This window comes from Hypanus sabinus, chromosome 14 (genome assembly GCF_030144855.1).
Source record: "Hypanus sabinus isolate sHypSab1 chromosome 14, sHypSab1.hap1, whole genome shotgun sequence".
Lineage (NCBI taxonomy): Eukaryota > Metazoa > Chordata > Chondrichthyes > Myliobatiformes > Dasyatidae > Hypanus > Hypanus sabinus.
In genome coordinates, this window is record NC_082719.1 from 95,549,405 (window position 1) to 95,570,172 (window position 20,768).

General features: G+C 43.0%; 1 protein-coding gene across 1 annotated transcript in view; it reads left to right on the plus strand.

The window, feature by feature from the left end:
- alpk2 (alpha-kinase 2) overlaps nucleotides 1-20,768 on the plus strand; it is a 41,728-nt gene that overhangs the window by 12,547 nt on the left and 8,413 nt on the right. The window contains exons 2-6 of the mRNA XM_059989667.1: nucleotides 2,840-2,950; nucleotides 4,707-4,978; nucleotides 8,927-9,015; nucleotides 10,414-10,631; nucleotides 16,994-17,042. Of these exons, the coding sequence (XP_059845650.1) occupies nucleotides 2,840-2,950; nucleotides 4,707-4,978; nucleotides 8,927-9,015; nucleotides 10,414-10,631; nucleotides 16,994-17,042 (739 nt within the window). The remainder of the gene's footprint in view (nucleotides 1-2,839; nucleotides 2,951-4,706; nucleotides 4,979-8,926; nucleotides 9,016-10,413; nucleotides 10,632-16,993; nucleotides 17,043-20,768) is intronic.

Below are 20,768 nucleotides of genomic sequence, written 5' to 3' on the forward strand. Positions count from 1 at the left end.
TAAACCTGAGCACCCAGCAGAAACCTACACAGTCATGGGGAGAACTTACAGGGAGCGGTGGGAATTGAACCCAGGTTGCTGGCACGGTAAAGCATTATGCTAACAACTAAGTTACCATGCCACGCCGGAGAACATCTCTGGTTCTCCCTGAGAAATAGAAGAACAGAGATGATGTCCTCGAAATTTTGCCATGATCAGCAGTACATAAGGTGCCATAAAGAAGCTTCAGAAATTTATCCTCTGTCTCTAAAGTTCATTGTATTGAGTTCATTGTTCTTTGATGCGGAAGATGAGGGGTAACCTCATTGAAACCTATTGACTGTTGGTAGAGGGGTGTGCTTTTGGAATGGAGAGGAGAAGGGATTGTTTTAGCCAAAGAATGGTGAATCTGTGGAATTCATTGCTGCAGGCCACCATGGAGGCCAAGTCATTGAGTATATTTAAGACAGATGTTGATAGATTCTTGATTTGTCAGGAAATGAAGGGATATGGGGAGAAGGCAAAGATTGGGGCTGAAAGGGAAGATGGATCAGCCGTGATAAAATGGCAGACCTGACTCATAGAAACATGGAAAACCTACAGCACAATAGAGGCCATCGGCCCACAAAGCTGTGCTGAACATGTCCTTAACGGAGAAATTACCTAGTTACCCGTAAGCCTCTATTTTTCTGAGCTCCATATACCTGTCCAGGAGTCTCTTAAAAGACCCTACCTTATCCACTTGCACCACTATTGCCGGCAGCCCATTCCATGCACTCACCACTCTCTGCGTAAAAAAAACTTACCCCTGATATCTCCACTGTACCTACTTCCAAGCACCTTAACACTGTGCTCTCTTGTGTCAGCTATTTCAGCCTTGGGAAAAAAATGCCTCTGATTATCCACACAATTAATGCCTCTCATCATCTTATATACCTCTATCAGGTCACCTCTCATCCTGTTCACTCAACCTGTTCTCATAAGGCATGCTCCCCAATCCAGGCAACATCCTTGTAAATCTCCTCTGCACCTTTTCTATGATTTCCACATCCTTCCTAAACTGAGGTGACCAGAACTGAGCACACTACTCCAAGTGGGGTCTGACCATGGTCCTATATAGCTGCAACGTTACCTCTTGGTTCCTAAACTCAATCCCATGATTGATGAAGACCAATACACCATATGCTTTTTTAACCACAGAGTGAACCTGCGCAGCAGCTTTGAGTGTCCTATGGGCTCGGACCCCAAGATCCCTCTGATCCTCCACACTGCCAAGGGTCTTACCATTAATGCTATATCCTGTCATCATATTTGACCTACCAAAATGAACCACCTCACACTTATCTGGGTTAAAATCCATCTGCCACTTCTCAGCCCAGTTTTGCATCCTATCAATGTCCCACTGTAACCTCTGACAGCCCTCCACACTATCCACAGCACCTCTAACCTTGATAGACCAAATGGCCTAATTCTGCTCCCATATCTTTTGGTCTTATGGCTTAAGATCTACAAATGTTGTGAGAGGGAATAGCCTGATATAAATCTATGATTAGCCAAATCCTCACTCTAGATTTTATGTTCCTAAAGATTACTCATTAGTCTTGATTAGAATATCCACAATAATGTTTTTAATTAATGAACACTACCAATTGGGAGTTTCAATTAGGTAAAACATGCCAATATCTATGATGAACGTAATGGCACAAAAGATTAAAAAAGATCAAAAGATTTAGCCATATTTGTCATGTATATGTATATCAAATCATTGAAACATACAGTGAAATGCGTTATTTCAACCAACGCAGTCTGAAGATATGCGGGGGGCAGCCCACTAGTGCTCCCAAGCCTCTGGCACCAATATAGCATGCTCGCAACTTACTGACCAGAATCCTAACCCTATGTTTTACTTTGGAATGTGGGAGGAAGCAGATGTCTCGGGAGGCAACCTGCGTAGTCAAGAGTAGAACATACAAGCTTCTTATAGAGAGTGGTGGGTATTGAATCCTGATTGGTGATGCCTGGTGCCACAAAACATTGTGCTAACCGCTATTCTACAATGCCTTTTGTGGGAAATTATTTCCTTTTCTGTGATTACCCATGTTTCAAAGAAACATTTTCAAATTAGCTACAGTACATTATAATTTTCTCAGAAGGAAGTCTAAATTTTGTTTGGTTTACCTATCGTGTACTTCAAGGGAGCTGGGGTCAAAAATAGAACTGATATAGAACCATAGAACATTACAGCACAGAAACAGGCCTTTTAGCCCTTCTTGGCTGTGCCAAACTATTTTTCTGCCTAGTCCCACTGACCTGCACATGGGCCATATCCCTCCAAACCCCTCTCATCCATATACCTGTCCAAGTTTTTCTTAAATGTCAAAATGCCTGCATTCACCACTTCATCTGGCAGCTCATTCCACACTCCCACCACTCTCTGCGTGAAGAAGCCCCCCCCCCCAATGTTGCCTTTAAACTTTTCCCCCTTCACCCTTAACCCATGACCTCGTGTTTTTTTCTTCCCTGGCCTCCGTGGAAAAGAGCCTGCTTGCATTCACTATCTATACCCATCATAATTTTATATACCTCTATCAAATCACCCCTTATTCTTCTACGCTCCAGGGAATAAACTCCTAACCTATTCAACCTTTCTCTGTAACTCAGTTTCTCAAGTCCTGGCAACATCTGTGTAAACCTTCTCTGCACTCTTTCAACCTTATTAATATCCTTCCTGTAATTAGGTGAAGATATAAAGATGTACTATCTCATTTTCACCTCAGGTGTTAAATCTTTAGCTTTGGTTCAGAGTTATTTTGTTGCTAAGCTATCTCAGTAAGGATATTTCTGTTCCTTCTCAATCCAGAAACCTTAAGCAGATGGGAAGATTCAAGTCTAGGAACTCCCCAGGACTCTGTACCAGATGCACCAGAGTTTAATCAATTAAAATCAAGTGATTTATCAATGGGAATACAAGGTAAGCTTTTCATTAACTCTCTTGTCAGAATCGTTAATCCCAACAAGTTTACAGTATTGTAGAATTAATGCCAGCCTCCAAATCCTATCTATGAGCATAGTCTGTGTTCTTGTTGCCAAACATGATTCCTCAAGGAAACATCGCCAATGGTGACACTGGCAAGGGTTTGGCAGAGACTTAAAGCTGGCATGCTTAAAGACTTAAAGTTGGTTATAAGGATATCAGCTCCTTCTGACTCACTGGGTCAACGGGAAACTGCAAGCAAGGGCTTAAATCCTTGACAATCATTCTGCTATTATCAGGATCATCTCCTGGAATATATACTAAACAACATAAATCACCATTACATACATTCATTGGCCACTATGAATTGCCTAATAAAGTGGTCACTGAGTGTACATTTGTGGTCGTCTGCTGCTGTGGCCCACCCACTTCAACATGTTGTGCATTTAGAGATGCTCTTCTGGACACTCAACTGTTATAACATGTGGTTATTCGAGCTGCTGTCGCCTTCCTGTTAGCTTGAACTAGTCTGGCCATTCTGACCTTTATCATTAACAAGGCATTTTCACCCACAAGGCTGCTGCTCACCAAATGCTTTCTTTTTTCTCTTTGCACCATTCTCTGTATAATCTAGAGACTGTTGTGCATGAAAATCCCAGGAGATCAGCAGTTTCTGAGATACTCAAACTACCCTGTCTAGCACCAACAATGATTCCACAGTGAAAGTCACTTAGATCACATCTCTTTCCTCATTCTGATATTTTGTCTGAAGGACAGCTGAACCTCTGGACCATGTCTGCATGCTTTTAATACACTGAGTTGCTGAGTAGGTAGTTACATTAAGAAATAGGTATACAGTTGTCCCTAATAAGGTGGGCACTGGGTGCACACAAGTGCATTCCCAAAATTATTCTGTGCTGGACATGATAAACACTCTGTCATTTAATGACACAGTTACATGGCAACTCATACTGACATTTACCCTTTGATGGAGGCACACAAGCCTCAAACGCCTACAGCAAGTGTGTGATCTGCTTGGAGGACCGTAAAGCATAGGAACAGGATTACGCCATTTGGCCCATTGAATCTGTTCTGCCGTTCAATCACAGCTGATTAATTACCCCTCTCAACCCCATTCTCCTGCCTTCTCCCTGTAACCTTGATTCCCTTACTAATCAAGAACATATCAACCTCTGCTTTAAAGATACCCGATCACTTGGCCTCCATAGCCATCTTTGGCAATGAATTCCACAGATTCTCCACTCTCTGTTTAAAGGAATTCCTCCTATTCTCTGATCAACCTCTGCTTTAAAGATACCCAATCACTTGGCCTCCACAGCCTTCTGTGGCAATGCATTCCACAGATTCGCCACCCCCTGTCTAAAGACATTCCGCCTAATCTCTGTTCTGAAGGGTCATCTTTGTATTCTGAGGCTGTGTCCTCTGCTGCTCGACTCCCCAAGAATCAGCTGCAGAAAGTCAGGTTTGGGCAAGTGCTTATATGTTCATTGTTTGTGGCCTTTTATGCATCTTGAGGCAGTTGGATGTGATGTTTCAGAGTGTGCTCCTGGAAAAGGTCACTCCAGCTGTGCAGGAGAAAATTTAAATTCCTTACAGGCAGCAGTGGGAATCGAACCCCAAACTTACAGCAGCCTAGTATATTATCTTGTTGAAAGCAAAAAAAAATAATTCATAGTCAATAGCATTTTCTCCTCCTCTCTTGTGTCCATGTTATTTTGTCTACCTGTTTAAGGAGAGAAAATTGAGTTACTACAGCCCATCATTGAAAAGGAGCTGGCAAGTGAGTGCACCTTTCAGCCCAAGATATACGGCAGCATTGCCACAGAAGAAACACATTTTGGTGAAGGGTTGCACAGAAAGGCATTTCGGACTAAGGTCATTTATGGCCTTGTGCCTTTGTTTGATCCTGGACACAGCTGTGTATTAAAAATTCACAACGCCATTTCATATGGGACAAAAACAAAGAATGAGCTCATACAACGGAACTACATACTGGCTGTACAGGTAAAATATACAGACCTCCTTGTATATGAATCATGCTTCAATCGTCTTTAGCCTCCAATTAAAAATGACTGACTATGCATTCTAACATTAAGACTTAATTTTTCATTTTCTACAATTAGTTCAGTTCATGTGTGTTTTCTCAACTTTATTCATGCTTGTCAATAATCAGATGTCTCCAGCTACTTAATGCATTCAAGATGTGGCTCTGAACGACGTCAGGAAAAGCATTACTGGACCTTATCTCGGGGGGCACACATACACAAAATTTTGGAGGAATTCAACAGGTCAGGCAGCATCTAAGGAGGGGGATAGACAGCTTATATTTCGGTCCGAGACCCTTCAACAGGACTGGAAAGGAAGGAGGGGAAGAAGCCAGAATAAGAAGGTGGACAGAGAGGAAGGAATGTAAGCTGGCAGGTCATAGGTGAAACCAGGTGAGGGGGAAGTTGAGTGGGTGAAGGAATGGGGAATGAAGTGAGAACCTGGGAGGTGATAGAAAAGTTAAGGAGCTGAAGAAGAAGGAATCTGATAGGAGAGGAGAGAGGTCCATGGGAGAAGGAATCTGATACCTTGGGGAACCAACATTGCAGCCTAACTGATTTTGAATTTGGAACAACTGTACAGCATATCTAGATAATTAAATCTATGCGTGAGTGAAGAGTTATGTGACTGAGTTGTTATGGCAAAAAAACAGTGCTAACATTGAGGTTCAGTCTATACTATAATCCTGATTTTAACCCAATTGTTGTGACTGTGAACAAAATCACCAGAAGCTGGTGGATATAGACGACTTCATGCAGCAAAACAAGCAAAAGGCATCATATTGAGACACCCTTGGAAGGAGAGGCCTGCTCAATCCAATATTAAATGGCATTTTTATATGCTAAAGGTCAAAGGCAACAGCGGAACAATTATATATTTACAATGTATCTATAATGCTTCCTTTGAATTACACATAGTTTTCAAACACCTCCTTCTTCACACCCACACTCCAGACACCCAAGTAAATGTTACTCTCCACTGACTCTGGGCCACATTCAATGCATATGCTGGCTCCTGAGGTCAAGTGGAGTGTTTTTTATTTGCAATCGATCTCGGCCTGCATCTCCAAGTGGAACCTTGGCTGTTTGGATAAAAAACTGGCTTACAGGAAGAAAGAAGAGGGTAGTAGTGGAAGGAAAGTATTCTGCCTGGAGGTCGGTGACTAGTGGACTGTGCAAAGATCTGTCCTGGGACCCCTGCTCTTTGTGATTTTTATAAATGACCTGGATGAAGAGGTGGAAGGATGGGTCAGTAAGTTTGTGGATGGCATAAAGATTAGAGGAGTTGTGGATGGAGCTGGAGGTTGTCAAAGGTTACAAGAGGATATAGACAGGCTGCAGAGTTGGGCAGAAAGCTGGCGGATGGAGTTCAATCCGGATAAGTGTGAGGTGATGCATTTTGGAAGGACAGGTTGAGAAGGCCTATGGGTTGCTCGGCTTCATTAACAGGGGGATTGAGTTCAAAAGTAGAGAGGTCATGTTGCAACTCTACAAATCTCTGGTGAGTCCACACTTAAGAGTATTGTGTTCAATTCTGGTCACCTCATTATAGGAAGGATGTGGAAGCTAAGGAGAGGGTGCAGAGGAGATTTACCAGGATGTTGCCTGGTTTGGAGAACATGTCATATGAAGCAAGGTTAGCAGAGCTGGGACTTTTCTCTTTGGAGCGTAGAAGGATGAGAGGGGACTTGATAGAGGTCTACAAGATTATGAGAGGCATAGATAGGGTGGATAGCCAGTACCTGTTTCCCAGGGCACCAATAGCAAACACCAGAGGGCATATGTACAAAGTTAAGGGAAGGAATATATGGGTCAGCAGAACATTGAGGGCCAAAGGGCCTGTACTGTGCTGTGGTATTCTAGTGTCTAGTATCTAGTGCCAAGAACACCATTCTTCTGGGTACAATTCAGACTCAATCTACCATCCACATTCAGGTCTCAAGACTGGTTGCTGTTGAAATTAGTATTTGCTATATACCATAACTCCTGAATACATCCTAACAGCAATAACCAGTTGGAATTGGATCGGGTATATTTTTGTGTCCCATCGAAAATTATGCTCCTTTGAACTAAAAAGGTATAAAATCTAAAAGCAAAGAAATGATTCAAAATCTGTAATACACAGACATTGAACCTCAATCAGTGGTGCATGATAGTCTTAATAATATAGAAAAGATAGCCAGTAAGAGAGAGTTTAACACACCTAAACTGTAAAAACAATTACAAGTGGAACTTTGTTGACAGAACCACTGTTCCCTCTAAGCTGTGCAGGTGCACGACTGTGCATTAACTGAAAAGCTCCCATGCACGACTGTGCAGTAACTGAAAAGCTCCCGTGCACGACTGTGCATTAACTGAAAAGCTCCCGTGCACGACTGTGCATTAACTGAAAAGCTCCCGTGCACGACTGTGCATTAACTGAAAAGCTCCCGTGCACGACTGTGCAGTAACTGAAAAGCTCCCGTGCACGACTGTGCAGTAACTGAAAAGCTCCCGTGCACGACTGTGCAGTAACTGAAAAGCTCCCGTGCACGACTGTGCAGTAACTGAAAAGCTCCCGTGCACGACTGTGCAGTAACTGAAAAGCTCCCGTGCACGACTGTGCAGTAACTGAAAAGCTCCCGTGCACGACTGTGCAGTAACTGAAAAGCTCCCGTGCACGACTGTGCAGTAACTGAAAAGCTCCCGTGCACGACTGTGCAGTAACTGAAAAGCTCCCGTGCACGTTGCCTTTGTTGCCACCCAGCTGGAATGAAATGTTTTATTAAAGTTTTAAGGCTGTTTAAAAACTTCCTGCTCAGAACAATGGCTGGTCCGTGCAGCTGTAAAATAAAAATGAGAGGGAAATGATGGAAGAACTATGATACTGAAGAAATTATACCCAGTTCAAGTGATTCAGTGGATGAAACAATGTAAACATTCAGGTTTAGGTCGGAAGCAGAAATGAAAGGATTTGATAACAAGATTTGTGAATGTAATTAGAATTATATCTCGCAACAAGATTAAATGTAGATTTGCATAGGTTTGCTCAATGGCTTCCTTTTGTGATGGAATTTCACTGTATGGAGAGGATGAGGTTAAGAGTTGATGATAGAGATGTACAAGATGATAACAAGGCATTGATAGAGTGGAAAGCCAGCAGTTTTATCCCAGGACATGTAAGGTGACTGTCAGAAAATAGTAAAGCAGTGGCAGAGTTAGTGGGTGGACGTGTTTGTCAGTCTTATTGTTTGGCGAAGGTAACTCTTTTTGAGTCTAGTGATCCTGGCATGGACACTGATGGGAGTGAGACAAAAATAAGATAGAGATATTTAAAAGACTCTCAGATAGGCACGTGGATGAAATGAAAACTGGAGGGCTATGTAGGAAGGAGGTATTAGATTAATAATACCTAATTAGATTGGAGTAATTAGGTTAATTAGATTGGAGTAGGTTAAAAAGTCAGCATAACATTGTGGACCAAAGTACGTGTACTGTGCTGTTCAGCTCTATGTTCTATATGTACATTTTGGTGCGGCATGTTAAAATGCCATTAATTGTGATGAATATCAGAATCAGGTTTAATATCACCGGCATGTGTTGTGAAATATGTTGTTATGCAGCAGCAGTACATTGTAATACACAATAATAAAAACTGTAAATTACAGTAAGATATATATATATATAAATAAAGTAGTGTGGTAGGAACCCATTTATGGGTTCAATGTCTATTCAGGAACCAGATGGCAGAGGGGAAGAAACTGAATCATGGAGCGTCTGCCTTCAGGCTCCTGTACTTCCTCCCTGATGGTAGCAGTGAGAAGAGGGCATATTCTGGGTGACATAACTGTCATAACTATTGCACAAGTATTACAAGTGTCTGTTTTCAGTCCAGTGAAGTACAAAAAAGGGATTGTTAATTTTTTAGGAATGCCACGTACAGAATGCTGCTCGGCAGTATAGCAACATGTTTTCCGCAGCGGGCACCTCGGTAGAAGGATTCGGGGAAGCTCCTGAGTAAGTAACTGTGTACTTTGCTTGTTGTGGCCTCGTGTGCATGCTCTCTACAAACTGCACTGCAGTTTCTCACGTCAGCTCTGCTGACATCCTATCCCAGATCTGTAACCTCTATCACCAAAGACCAGGGTTTAAATGGATGGGAGTAACATGTGGTCCATGTTTCTTCATTAATCATGATTCTGTAGTCTTCTTCTAACTAACTAATTTATTACTGAGCAGCAGAGGTGAAAATCAATTCATAAGACCATAAGATATAGGAGAAGAATGAGACCATTCGGCCCATTGATTCTGCTCTGCCATTCCATCATGGCTGATTTGTTTTCTGTCTCAAACTCATTCTCCTAACCTCTCCCCATAACCTTTGAGGCCCTTACTGATCAAGAACCTATCAACTTCTGCTTTAAATATACCCAGTGGCTTGGCCTCCACAGCCATCTGCGGTGGCATGGTAGCGTAGTGGTTAGCACAACACTTTACAGTACCAGCGATCTGGGATCTTTTCCCGCCTCTGTCTGTAAAGAGTTTGTATAGTGTCCCCATGATCACATGGGTTTCCTCCATGAGAACTGGTTTCCTTCCATAGTCCAATCGGTAGTTTAATTGGTCTTTGTAAATTGATTAGGCTAATATTAAATTGAGGGATGCTAGGCGGTGCAGCTCGAAGGACTGAAAGGGCCTATTCCACACTGTACCTTAGTAATAAGTAAACATATCAATTCCACCGATTCACCATCGTCTGGCTAAAGAAATTCCTCCTTATCTCTGTTCGAAAGGGTATTGTATTCTGAGACTGTGCCTTGTAGTCCCAGACTCTCCCACTATAGGAAACCATAGAACCATAGAACACTACAGCACAGTACAGGCCCTTCAGCCCTCCATGTTGTGCCAACCCATATAATCCTTAAAAAATGTACTAAACCCACACTACCCCATAACCCTCCATTTTTCTTTCATCCATGTGCTTGCCCAAGAGGCTCTTAAATACCCCTAATATTTTAGCCTCCACCACCATCCCTGACAAGTCATTCCAGGCACCCACAACCCTCTGTGTAAAAAAACTTGCCCCTGATGTCTCCCCTGAACTTCCCTCCCTTAATTTTGTACATATGCCCTCTGGTGTTTGCTGTTGGTGCCCTGGGAAACAGGTACTGACTATCCACCCTATCTATGCCTCTCATAATCTTGTAGGCCTCTATCAAGTCCCCTCTCATTCTTCTATGCTCCAAAAAGAAAAGTCCCAGCTCTGCTAACCTTGCTTCATATGACTTGTTCTCCAAACCAGGCATCATCCCGGTAAATCTCCTCTGCACCCTCTCCATAGCTTCCACATCTTCTGTGCGTCCATTCTACCTAGGCCCTTCAATTGTAACGTGATTATTTTTTTTCTTTCTTTAGGATCATTCCCATATATCTTATACATCGCCCAGCAAACAGCATCCCTTATGCCACAGTAGAAGAGGAACTAATCGGGGACTTTGTGAAGTATTCAGTGAAGGATGGCAGAGAGATGAACGTTGGTAGGAAGGAATCTGAAGTGGGTCAGAAATGCTGTACATTCCAGCACTGGGTATATGAGTGGACAGAAGGAAACCTCCTTGTAACAGACTTGCAAGGTAAGCACAGTAGCTTTCTATTAAAAGATGATGCTCTGAATGATACTATTTATTTTATAGAAACATAGAAAACCTACAGCACAATACAGGTCCTTTGGTCCACAAAGCTGTGTCGAACATGTCCTTAACTTAGAAATTACCTAGGGCTACCCATAGCCATCTATTTTTCTGAGCTCTGTGTACCTATGCAGAAGACTCTTAAAAGACCGTATCGTATCTGCCTCCACCACCATCACTGACAGCCCATTCCACGCATTCACCACTCTGCGTAAAAATACTTACCCCTGGCATCTCCTCTGTACCTTCTTCCAAGCACCTTAAAACTGTACCCTCTCATGCTAGCCATTTCAGCCCTGGGAAAAAGCCTCTGACTATCCACACGATCAATGTCTCTCATCATTTTATATACCTCTATCAAGTCACCTCTCATCCTCTGTCACTCCAAGGAGAAAAGGCTGAGTTCACTCAATCTACTCTCATAAGGCACACTCTCCAATCCAGGCAACACCCTTGTAAGTCTCCTCTGCACCCTTTCTATGGTTTCTGCATCCTTCCTGTAGTGAGGCGACCAGAACTGAGCACCGTACTCCGAGTGGGGTCTGACCTGGATCAACCTAGGTCAACGTTACCTTTCAGCTCTGAAACACAGTCCCATGATTGATGAAGGCCAATGCACCGTATGCCTTCTTAACCACAGAGTCAACCTGCGCAGCAGCATTGAGTGTCCTATGGACTCAAACGCCAAGATCCCTCTGATCCTCCACACTGCCAAGAGTCTGCCATATTCTTACCAATATATTCTCTCATCATATTTGACCTACAAAAATGAATCACCTCACACTTATCTGGGTTGAACTCCATCTGCCACCTCTGAGCCCAGTTTTGCATCCTATCAATGTCCCGCTGTAACCTCTGACAGCCCTCCACACTATACACAACACCTCTAACCTTGATAGACCAAATGGCCTAATTCTGCTCCTCTATCTTGTGGTCTTATGGTTTAAGATCAACAAATGTTATGAGAGCGAATAGCCTGATATAAATCTATGATTAGCCAAATCCTCACTCTAGATTTTATGTTCCTAAAGATTACTCATTAGTCTTGATTAGAATATCCACAATAATGTTTTTAATTAATGAACACTGCCAATTGGGAGTTTCAATTAGGTAAAACATGCCAATATCTACGATGAACGTAATGACACAAAACCTTTGTGTCATCAGCAAATTTACTAACCCATCCCTCCACTTCCTCATCCAGATCAATAAAAAATCATGAAGAGTAAGGCTCCCAGAACAGATCCCTGAGGCACACCACTGGTCACTGACCTCCACGCAGAATATCTACAACCACTCTTTGCCTTTGATGGGCAAGTCAGTTCTGGATCCACAAAGCAAGGCCCCCTTGGATCCCATGCCTTCTTACTTTCTCAAAAAGCCTTGCATGGGTACCTTGTCAAATGCTTGCTGAAATCCATATACACTACACCTACTGCTCTACCATCATCAATGTGTTTAGTCACATCCTCGGAAAATTCAATCAGGCTTGTAAGGCACGACCTGCCTTTCACGAAGCCTTGCTGACTATTCCTAATCATATTATGCCTCTCCAAATGTTCATAAATCCTGCCTCTCAGGATCTTCTCCATCAGCTTACCAAACACTGAAGTAAGACTCACTGGTCTATAATTTCCTGGGCTATCTCTACTCCCTTTCTTGAATAGGGGATCAACATCCACAACCCTCCAATCCTCCGGATCTTCTCCCATCCTCATTGATGATGCAAAGATCATTGCCAGAGGCTCAGCAATCTCCTCCCTCACCTCCCACAGTAGCCTGAGGCACATCTTGACTGGTCCCAGTGACTTATCCAACTTGATGCTTTCTAAAAGCCCCAGCACAACCTCTTTCTTAATATCTACATGCTCAAGCTTTTCTGTCAGCTGTAAGTCATCTGTATAGTCACCAAGATACTTTTCCGTAGTGAATACTGAAGCAAAGTACTCATTAAATACCTCTGCTATCTCCTCTGGTTCCATACACACTTTTCCACTGTCACACTTGTTTGGTCCTATTCTCTCACATCTTATCCTCTTGCTCTTCACATACTTGTAGAATGCCTTGGGGTTTTCCTTAATCCTGTCTGCCAAGGCCTCCTCATGGCCCCTTCTGGCTTTCCTGATTTCTTTCTTAAGTTCCTTCCTGCTAGCCTTATAATTATCTACATCTCTATCATTACCTAGTTTTTTGAACCTTTCATAAGCTCTTCTTTTCTTCTTGCCTAGAATTACAACAGCCTTTGTACACCACGGTTTATGTACCCGACCATCCTTTCTGTCTCATTGGAATGTATCTATGCAGAACCCCATGTAAATATCCCCTGAACATTTGCGACATTTCTTGCAAACATTTCCCTGAGAATATCTGTTCCCAATTTATGCTTCCAAGTTCCTGCCTGATAGCCTCATAATTCCCCTTACTCCAATTAAATGCTTTCCTAACTTGTCTGTTCCTATCCCTCTCCAATGCTATGGTAAAGGAGATAGAATTGTGATTATTATCTCCAAAATGCTCTCCCACTGAGAGATCTGACACCTGACCAGGTTCATTTCCCAATACCAGATTAAGTACAGCCTCTCTTCTTGTAGGCTTATCTATATATTGTGTCAAGAGGCCCTCCTGAACACACCTAACAAACTCCACCCATCTCCCTCGCTCTAGGGACATGCCAATTGATATTTGGGAAGTTAAAAACTCCCACCACAACAACCCTGTTATTATTACACTTTTCCAGAATCTGTCTCCTTATCTGCTCCTCGATGTCCCTGTTACTATTGGGTGGTCTATAAGAAAAAACACCCAGTAGAATTATTGACCCCTTCCTGTTCCTAACTTCCAACCACAGAGACTCCACAGTTGTTTAGAGATAATGTGAGGAACAGGCCCTTCTGGACCAGCAAGCTGCTTTAACCCACCTGTTTAACCCTAGCCTAATCACAGGACAAATGACAATGACTATTAACCTACTAACAGTACGTCTTTGCAATGTGGTAGGAAACCGGAGCATCCAGAGGTAACCCATGCAGTTCTTGGGGAGAATGTATGAAATCCTTTCAGACAGCACTGGATTTGAACTCTGAACTGAGCTGTAAATGTCCTGAGCTGTAATAGCATCATGCTAACCCCTACATTACCGTGGCTGCCCATGTTACAAGTGCATGTTTAGTGGTGGCATCTTTCAGTCTCGAGAGACCATGGATCTGCGCCTGGAGTTTCCAGGGCGCAAGCCTGGCCGGGGTTATATGGGAGACCGGCAGTTGCCCAAGCTGCAGGCCTTCTCCTCTCCATGCCACCGATGTTGTCCAAGGGAAGGGCACTGGGACCCATGCAACTTGGCACCAGTGACGTCGCAGAGCAATGTGCTGTTAAGTGCCTTGCTCAAGGACACAAACACGCTGCCTCAGCTGAGGCTCGAACCAGTGACCTTCAGGTTACTAGTCTGATACCTTGCCCACTAGGCCACCCACCAACACAAGTGCATGTTATAAATATGTATATTGGTCGGTGTGACACAGTTTCAGTGTGCGAGAAGGGTCAGAATCGAGTCACACAACACAAAAACAGACCTTTTGTTCCACTGTATCCATTCTGGCCATCAAATATCCATCTAGCCCAGGGAAAGGATTACAACCTGAATCTCTCCTTCCGTAGATGCTCCATCATCTACTGAAGAGTTCCTTCAGTAGTTTTTATTTTGCTGCAGATTGCTGGATCCATCACCTTTTGTGTTTCTGAGTATCTACCTACACTAAAGTATATTTCACAGTATTCAGCCCATAGCCTTCCATACTACAGTGTCTCATTTGAATATTTCTTAAGTTTTGTAACAGTATCTACCTTCACCAACAGCTTGGAGAGTGAGTACCAAATTTCAGCCGCTCTAATGGTGACAAAATTTCTTTCATAGATGAGCTTTAGTTGTCACGTGTACATTGAAACATTGTTGTGTCAACAATGAAAGACATAATCTGAAGATGAGCTGGAGGCTGCCTGCAAGAGTTTTCCCGCTTCTGGCACCAATGCAGCACGCCTGCAGCTTACTGACCCTCACCCTTTGGAACATGGGAAGAAACCAGAACACCGAGTGGAAGCCAATGTGGTCACGGATGATATGTACAAACTCTTCACAGACAGCGGGCGTTGAATCCTGATCTTACCGCTGCTGCTATGAAGTGCTACGCTGGCTGTTAACACAACACTGTTACAGCACCGGCTACCTGGGTTCAATTCCCGTTGCTGCCTGTAAGGAGTTTGTATTTTTTCTCAGTGACTGTGTGGGTTTCCTCCAGATACTCTGGTTTCCTCCAGCATTCCAAGACACACAGATCAGTAAGTTAATTGGTCACATGGGTGTAATTGGGTGGCATGGGCTCGTTGGGTCAGAAGTACATGTTGCTGTTACTGTATCTCTAAATAAAAATCAATAAATAAGTAACCAGTACACTACCATGCCTCCTTACTACACTATTTTGCCTCTCCAAATCCCTCTGAAACCTCTCCGTTTACTATAAGCCTATGCTCCTTGGTCACAGGCTCACCCGCTGAGGGAGAAAGCTTCTCACTATTTACCCTTCATAGTTTTGAATATTCCGGTCAGGTTCCCCTGCCCCCCCCCCCCCCCCCACCCCACCACCATCTTTTTAGACACATAGAAAACAAACTCAGCCTGGCTGGTCTCTCCGCAAGGCTGAGATGCTCCATTCTAGGCAACATGCTTATAGATCTTCTCTGCATTCTCTTCAGTGCAGTACTGACCATCCTAGAGTGGTAGAGCCATACAGCACAAAATAGGCCCTTTACCTCACTCTTCCATGATGACCTGTTAGATCCATTTGGCCCATATCCACCTGAACCTTTCCTGTCTACACACTTATCCAATGCTCTCGAAATGCTGTTACATAGCTACCACAAATGCAAACAGTCCTCCAACTGTAAGAAGTAGAGCACAAAAACAGGCCTTTTGGCCCATCTAGTCTGAACTGAACTATTATTCTGCCTAGTCCAATCAGGCCGCACCTGGATGATAGCCTTCCAAACCACTACCATCCATGTACTTTCCTAAACTGCTCTTAAACGTTGCAACTGAACTTTCATCCACCACTTCCACTGGCAATTCATTCCACCCTCTCACCACCCTCTGAGTGAAGAAGTTCCCCTTCATGGTCCCTTTAAATATTCCCCCTTTCACCTTTAACTCATGGCCTCTGACTGTAGTCCCACCCAACCTCAGAGGATAAAGCCTGCTTGCAATTAACCTATCTACACTACTCATAATTTTGTATACCTCTATCAAATCAACACTTATTCTCCTACACTCTTGGGAGTAAAGTCCCAACATATTCAACCTTTCCCAGTAACTCATGTCTTCAAGTCCTGGCAACATAATTCCATTCCTTTGTACGCTTTCGATCTTATTGATATCTTTCCTGGAGTTTTAACGTATTCAATCATTCCCTATGGACTACAGCCTCCGTGTTCTTATGTTCTGTCCTTCAATGCCATGAGTTTCAGTGATTTAAACCATAAGACCATAAGATATAGGATCAGAATTGTGCCATTTGGCCCATTGAGTCTGCTCTGCCATTTCATCATGGCTGTTTTATTTCCCTCGCAGCCCCAATCTCCTGTCTTCCCCCCATGTTCCTTCATGCCCTGTCAACTCAAAAAACTATTAACCTCTAGCTTAAATATACCCAATGGCTGCACAGCCGCCTTTGACAATGAATTCCACAGATTTACCACTTTCTGGTAATACTCCTCATCTCCATTCTAAATGGCCATCCCTCTATTCTATGTCCTCTGGCCTTAGGCTCCCCCTCCACCATCCTCTCCACATCCACTCTTTTGAGGCCTTTCAACATTCGATAGGTTTGAATGAGATTCCCCTCCCCCCTGCCCCCATTCTTCTGAATTCCAGTGAGTACAGACTCACTGTACTCACTGCTCCTCATATGACAAGCCTTCCTATCCCGGAATAAATTTCCTGAAACTCCGTTACACCCTGTCTAATGTCAGCACAATCTTTCTTAGATAAGAGGCCCAAGACTGCTCACAATGCTCCAAGTGGATATACTGGTCAAATAGCTCCTTCAATGCCACCAGTTTCACTGATCAGAGCTCCAGTGCGAGTTCCTAGCTTCACATCGGCATGTCTTTGTGTTTCAGACCAACTTGAATTATCATCAATTTCCCCCCCCCCCCCCAGCATTTTGTTAATTTCACCAATTATTTAATGGTTTCTATTTTTTTTTGCTTGATGCAATTTGTAAAAGAATGTTGCTCTTTCAATTGTTTTTCTGTAGGTGTAGGAATGAAATTAACTGATGTTGGAGTAGCAACATGTCAAAAGGGGTAAGTGAAGAAAAGAAAGGGTTGTTGTACAGAGCAGCTTATTCTCTGTATCTGATTCCTGATGCTTCAATAACCCTTTCTCTGTCACTAGGCAAAGACAAAGTATTGCCAGTAATCATCAGAGATTCTGCAGATGCTGGGAATCTTGAGCATGACCAACACACATCAAATGCTGGAGGAACTCCGCTGGTCAGGCAGCATCTGTAGAGGGGAGCCGATGCTCGGGCCGAGACATTTCATCAGCACTCCTGATGAATGGTCTCAGCTCAAGCAGGGGTTCCCAATCTGAGGTCCACGGACTCCGTGGTTAATGGTAAGGGTCCATCGCATTAAAAAGGTTGGGAACCCCTGGACCAGTCAGAATCAGAATCAGGTTTAATATTACCGGCATGTGTCATGAAATTCGGTAAGTCAACTGTTTATTCCTCTCCATAGACGCTGCCTAACCTGCTGAGTTCCTCCGGCATTTTATGTGTGTAGCTAGTAATTTTACTCTGTATAATTTGGGATGAAGGTCTCAACCTGAGTTAGTAAATTATAACCTTTAGTTATTAGAATAAAAACAATAACTTCTCAAGTTTTAGTCTTCTTTTGTATAGATTCATTGAGGAAATCCTCTGCTTTCAAGTAGTGGTTCCCAACCTGGTAGGGGCTCATGGCATAAAAAAGGTTGTTTTTATAGGTGCACAGTTGTCACAGGCATATTGTAGTGTGTTGACCTTGAACACACAACTCAAATGCTGTTTCTAAACTGAATGATATGTTTCTGTAATCAGAAAAAATATTTTTATGAAATCTTACTGGACTGTTTTAAAAACTTAACTGATGCACTGGAAAATAAAGAATCTCCCTTCCCACCTGATCTAAAGTGCTATCAATCATTCACATGTCATCCCATACCTGATATTTGATGTCTGACCCTTGATACATTTTAGAATAACCTAACAAACCTTCCACCTGCAAAGTCAATTCCTTAAGAGTCATAGAGTCAGGGAACACTACAGCACAGAAACAGGCCTTTTGGCCCTACTAGTCCATGCTGGATTATTATTCTGCCTAATCCCATCGACCGTCACCCTTGAGCATAGCCTTCCTTACCCCTCCCATTCATGTACGTATCCAGGCTTCTCTCAAAGGTTGAAATTGAACCTACAACCACCACTTCCACTGGCAGTTCGTTCCAAACTCTCTCCATCCTCTGAGTGAAGAAGTTTCCCCTCATATTCCCCTTAAACATTACAAAGAAAGATGGCAGCAAACATTGATTACCAGCATTGCCCATGTTTGGAGGAAAGCTCTAAAAATAGGTACGTCACCTAATCAAAGGACCTCCAGCACCCAGGGCATGCCCTTTTCTCGCTATTGTCATCGGGTAGGAGGTACAGAAGCCTGAAGGCACACACTCAGCGATTCAGGAACAGCTTCTTCCCCTCTGCCATTCGATTCCTAAATGGACATTAAACCCTTGCACACTACCTCACTTTTAAATCTATAGTATTTCTGTTTTTTGCACAATTTTTAATCTATTCCACCTACATATACTGTAATTGATTTGGTTGTTTATTATTATAATTATTTTACTTTGCTTTTATCCTTCTATATTATGTATTGCATTGAACTGCTGCTGCTAAGTTAACAAGTGATAATAAATCTGATTCTGATTCAAATGTTGACAGTTCCACATGCTTTCATTTTATTTTGTACAACTTAGCTGCAGTTCTTTTGCATATGCAATACTGCGCAAAAGTATTTAGGCACCCTAGATTTTTTATATAGTTTCAGATGGTAAGGTCTCCACAGAGCCCTGATCTCAACATCATCAAGGCTGTCTGGTTTTACCTGGAGAGATAGAAGCAAGCGAAATAGCCAAAGTCTGCAGAAGAACAGTGACAAGTTCTCCAAGATGCTTGGAACAATTTAATCAGCCTTGGGAGTGCTTGTGCTTGAATCGCAAGAAGTTGGCTCGCAGGTACAACAGGTTATTAAGAAGGCAAACGGAATGTTGGTCTTCATTGCTAGAGGGACAGTGGTGTATCTAAGGAACAGCAGGTATGGCACGTGCTCTGGGCACCACTTGCAGGGGGCGCCACTGAGCAGTTTCTGTTAAAGTCAGACAAGCCATCTTCGGATAGTGAAAAAAGAATTTTCTTCAGATGTATGATCTGTCTTTGATTATCATGAGTGAGAAGCACTAGGGTGGCCTTATTTCAGAGCATGGTGTAAGAAGACCATGAAACATTTCTTCAGGAAGAAGAAGGAAAGTGGAGCTGAAGGACGGAAGAGATGAAAGTTGGTGGTGGAGGAAGCCAAGAAGTGGAGCAAGTTCTTCATGCCCTTCTTTGAAAAGCCCGGATCAAGTACTGTAGTTCGACACATTCCATGGAGTCGCCTGCACCTGCTAAAAGTTTGTTTGAATCCGAAGGTGGATCAAGTAGAAATGCGTCACAAGCCGAGGAGGAAGTCAAGACAGATAAATCCGAGTATGATGAGATTAAGAGTGAGACTGCCACAGAGAACGTGGACGTGACAGAAGGGGAAGACAATGGTGGTGGTGGTGATGTTGAGTTTATTGACAAGATTTTACCTGACAAGATTGAACCTGATCACACTGAACCTAGTGAACTGGATGGTGTCAAAGAGCCTCGAACTGTCATACCAGAAATGATTAAACAGCATGACATTGGACTTCTGAAGTTCGATAAGGATACTGGAGAAGCAATTCTGCCAGATGTGTTGAAAACAGAAATAATAAAGCTGGGTTTGAAGTATTTCCAGAACAGTGAGGGGCTTTTCCTACCAACCAATAACCACTCAATGATTGTCGCTCTTGGTTCAAGAGGAAATTGGGAAATGGTCATGGTGAGGAAGTGACTCACTCATGGCTGTTCTATTTCCCCTTCTAAGAAGTCTGCAATTTGTATCTGTTGTCTTCTCTAATCCCAGTCTGACCATCAATCCTCACTGGAGCAGGAAAGTGGATTCAACCAGTGGAAAGCACCTGAAAGGATCAGTGTTCATGAAAATGTCGAATCATTGGGAACGCTTCACACAGTGGAAAGAAATGGAAAGAAATTTAGCTGGGAACAGAAGAGTTATTGATGTGGTATTTTAGTCACAGATTAAGAAGGAAAAGCAGAAGTGGTGTGATACCTTGATGAGAATCCTTCACTGCATAAAATTCCTTGCAACTCAGAACCTGGCTTTGTGAAGACACAGGGAGTCACTTCAGCTAGACAATGATTACAATGTGGGAAATTTCCTTGGCTTACTGAAACTACTGGCCATCTTTGACCCTGTCATAAAGGAACACCTCACTCATTTGGAAAGTCATTCTGGATCTACGTCTAATCTTTCACTGGGTGTCCAGAACAAATTCATCCACGTTATGGCATCCAGTGTTCCCCAGAGTTTACTGAGAAGCATTCGTAAAGCCAAGTACTATAGTCTAATGTTTAACTGGACTCGTGATCAGGCACATGGCAAGCAGATGTCAGAAGTAGAGAGGTACGTGGAAGTTGATTTTGAGAGGAAAACAGTCCGTGTTAGAGAGTCCTTCCTTGGTTTTATCCAGATAAGCCAGTAGGATGCTGAGAGCTTGGTTGAAGACATCTTGAAACAGCTAGAGAAGGACGAAATGGAGCTACAAGATTGTCGGTCACAGAGCTATGACAACGCTGCTGTGATGGCTGGACACAGAAGTGGTGTTCATCGAAGAATTAGTGAGAA